This window comes from Sinocyclocheilus rhinocerous, unplaced genomic scaffold (assembly GCF_001515625.1).
Source record: "Sinocyclocheilus rhinocerous isolate Xijiao unplaced genomic scaffold, SAMN03320098_v1.1 scaffold2330, whole genome shotgun sequence".
NCBI classification, from domain to species: domain Eukaryota; kingdom Metazoa; phylum Chordata; class Actinopteri; order Cypriniformes; family Cyprinidae; genus Sinocyclocheilus; species Sinocyclocheilus rhinocerous.
In genome coordinates, this window is record NW_015630979.1 from 858,327 (window position 1) to 860,513 (window position 2,187).

Here is a 2,187-nt window from a genome sequence, read left to right on the forward strand (position 1 = left end):
CGTGAGTGTGACGTCACCTGACAAAGACCGATTTGTTCATTTGTATATGGTGTGCCCTGCCTTATTAATCGAATTATTAATTTGTAACGTTACATATAAATTACGTGATAAACGTATTTTGTCTATCATGTTCAATAAAAAGAACACAGCTCAGTCCGGTTCGTGAACGAATCAGTTTTGTAAACCAGTTCAAACGACTCATTAAAAAGATTCGGTTTAAAAGATTCGGTTCGTTCACGATTCGGACATACTGTTCTCCAACTCTAAACCCGCTCAGGAATGAGCAACGCTCGCCGAGCAGCGGATATGCGCCTGGTCTCAACAACTATTTTAATCGTTCCTGCGGACGTTATGCATGTAGCTTCGCGTTACTGACAAGTTGATAACGCATGCTGAAGCGGCTCGTCAGTTCACGAAGCGTAACATGTAACTGAATATTTGCTGGTCCCGGCTTGAGAGGCAAGAGTGAAGAGCAATCAATCACCGGACACCTTCACCGTTATTCGGTGTGTGTACAGGACAGTGAGCGCTGCTGAGGCAGGAGAACCGCTGCTCTAATGCTACCCTGACCACACCGACTCAGCGCTGCTATTTTAACGCGGTATCGTGTTTTCGACCAAACATCAGATCAGGTTTTACAGCGGGACAAGATGTTGCAAGTGTTGGTTTGCGGCGTTGTGGTCTTCCCCGGTCTCTTCTTCACTTTTAGAAAAGTGCTCCCGTCCATTTTCAAGCAGTGGACAGATGCCGACGTCGTGCTGGTCAGCGAGAGGTGAGTTTGCTGACAGTTGAGGCCAGACAGCTCTTGTAATATCATTTGCTAGTTTACTGCTGTTTAGTAGCAAAACGAGTTTCATTCTGTCTGGTTGAAACATCAGAATATAGTGTACACATTTAATATCATTCACATAAAACAAACTCTTTTGTTTCTGTGGTAAATTTTAACACCTTGATAGAAACAGTTATACCAGCTGTTAAAATCCCACTACAATGTTTGCATCTTGGGGCATCACTGTCCCAGGGACCCCCAAACAGACTGTCAGTCAACCAGGGACCTCAATATATATATAAAAAAACTATATTTCCACACTACAGTAACTTTTTAAACAATATTTACAAACATTATTATCATTCCCTTGTACAATTTATCTGTCCAGGACCTTCTTGGACCCTCTGCACGTACCTGATTGGCCTTGTAACACTTAGAAGGCAGATTGATTTATGTTGTGGCTTGTGTGTTTTAGGGGCTCAATTATGTTTCTAATCGGTTCTGTTCATGTTATCCTATATTCAGCTGATCTCATGACTTTAATCACTCCCTCGTTAATTCAGCCATGGACAGTTCATGGAGAATAACCATTCACTGGCCAGCGTTGTACTGACCTCTTCTATATTTTCACAGATTAAGGTTATGCAAACATGTCAGGTGAAATATGTGTTTAATGATCTGAATTGAACTTGAAATCCAATAGATCCAAACAAATGTGGGTAATAAACCCAGTACACAAAGTCAACCCTTAACCACTGAGATGTTCTCAAACTCAGCATCTGCATTTTTGAAACTAACTAACCATTATTTAAATTTGCAAAGGAACCTTGAGGGGAACCTTTATCTGTGGTCATCCATACATGCACGTTTTTGCAGATAAGCAGTTTCAGATCAGTTCTGGGCGGGTTCAACATAAATTGTCATTGACAGTGCTTGTCTTGTGGTGCAGAATTAAATTAAATTCAAGTTTATTTGTATAGCGCTTTTCACGATATACCACAGGATGTCAATCCCATGACAGAAACAGAGAAACAAATAGAGACATAATTAGCGTAGCTGCTGTTCCAACCAAGCAAAAAAGATTTGTTCAACCCAAGCTAAGGAATAGTAATGTGCATTTGATGAGATATAACTGCAGGTCTGAGAGGAAATCTGCAAACTCTTTTAGGAAATCTGTATATGGCCCTGGCGGTCTATACACAGAATCCAGAGCAAGAGATAGGAGAGATCTCTTTGGCATATCTGACAGTGTAACATTAAGCAGAAGGATTTTGAACCTGTACCTTGAGTTAAACCTGTATCCTGTCTTCTGAGTAACATTGAGAATATCACTATATATTGTTGCAACACCGCCGCCACGACCAGTCTGACGGGTCTCATGCTTATAACAGTAGCTTGGTGGAGTAGACTCATTTAGA

The 2,187-nt window shown here is 41.1% G+C and overlaps 1 protein-coding gene across 1 annotated transcript in view; it reads left to right on the forward strand.

Moving 5' to 3' along the window:
* The first annotated feature begins 264 nt into the window (after positions 1-264).
* The window catches only part of LOC107740818 (protein FAM57B-like), a 22,555-nt gene continuing 20,632 nt past the window's right edge, over positions 265-2,187 (forward strand). The window contains exon 1 of the mRNA XM_016553341.1: positions 265-772. Coding sequence (XP_016408827.1) covers positions 651-772 — 122 coding nt within the window. The 5' untranslated portion in view covers positions 265-650. The remainder of the gene's footprint in view (positions 773-2,187) is intronic.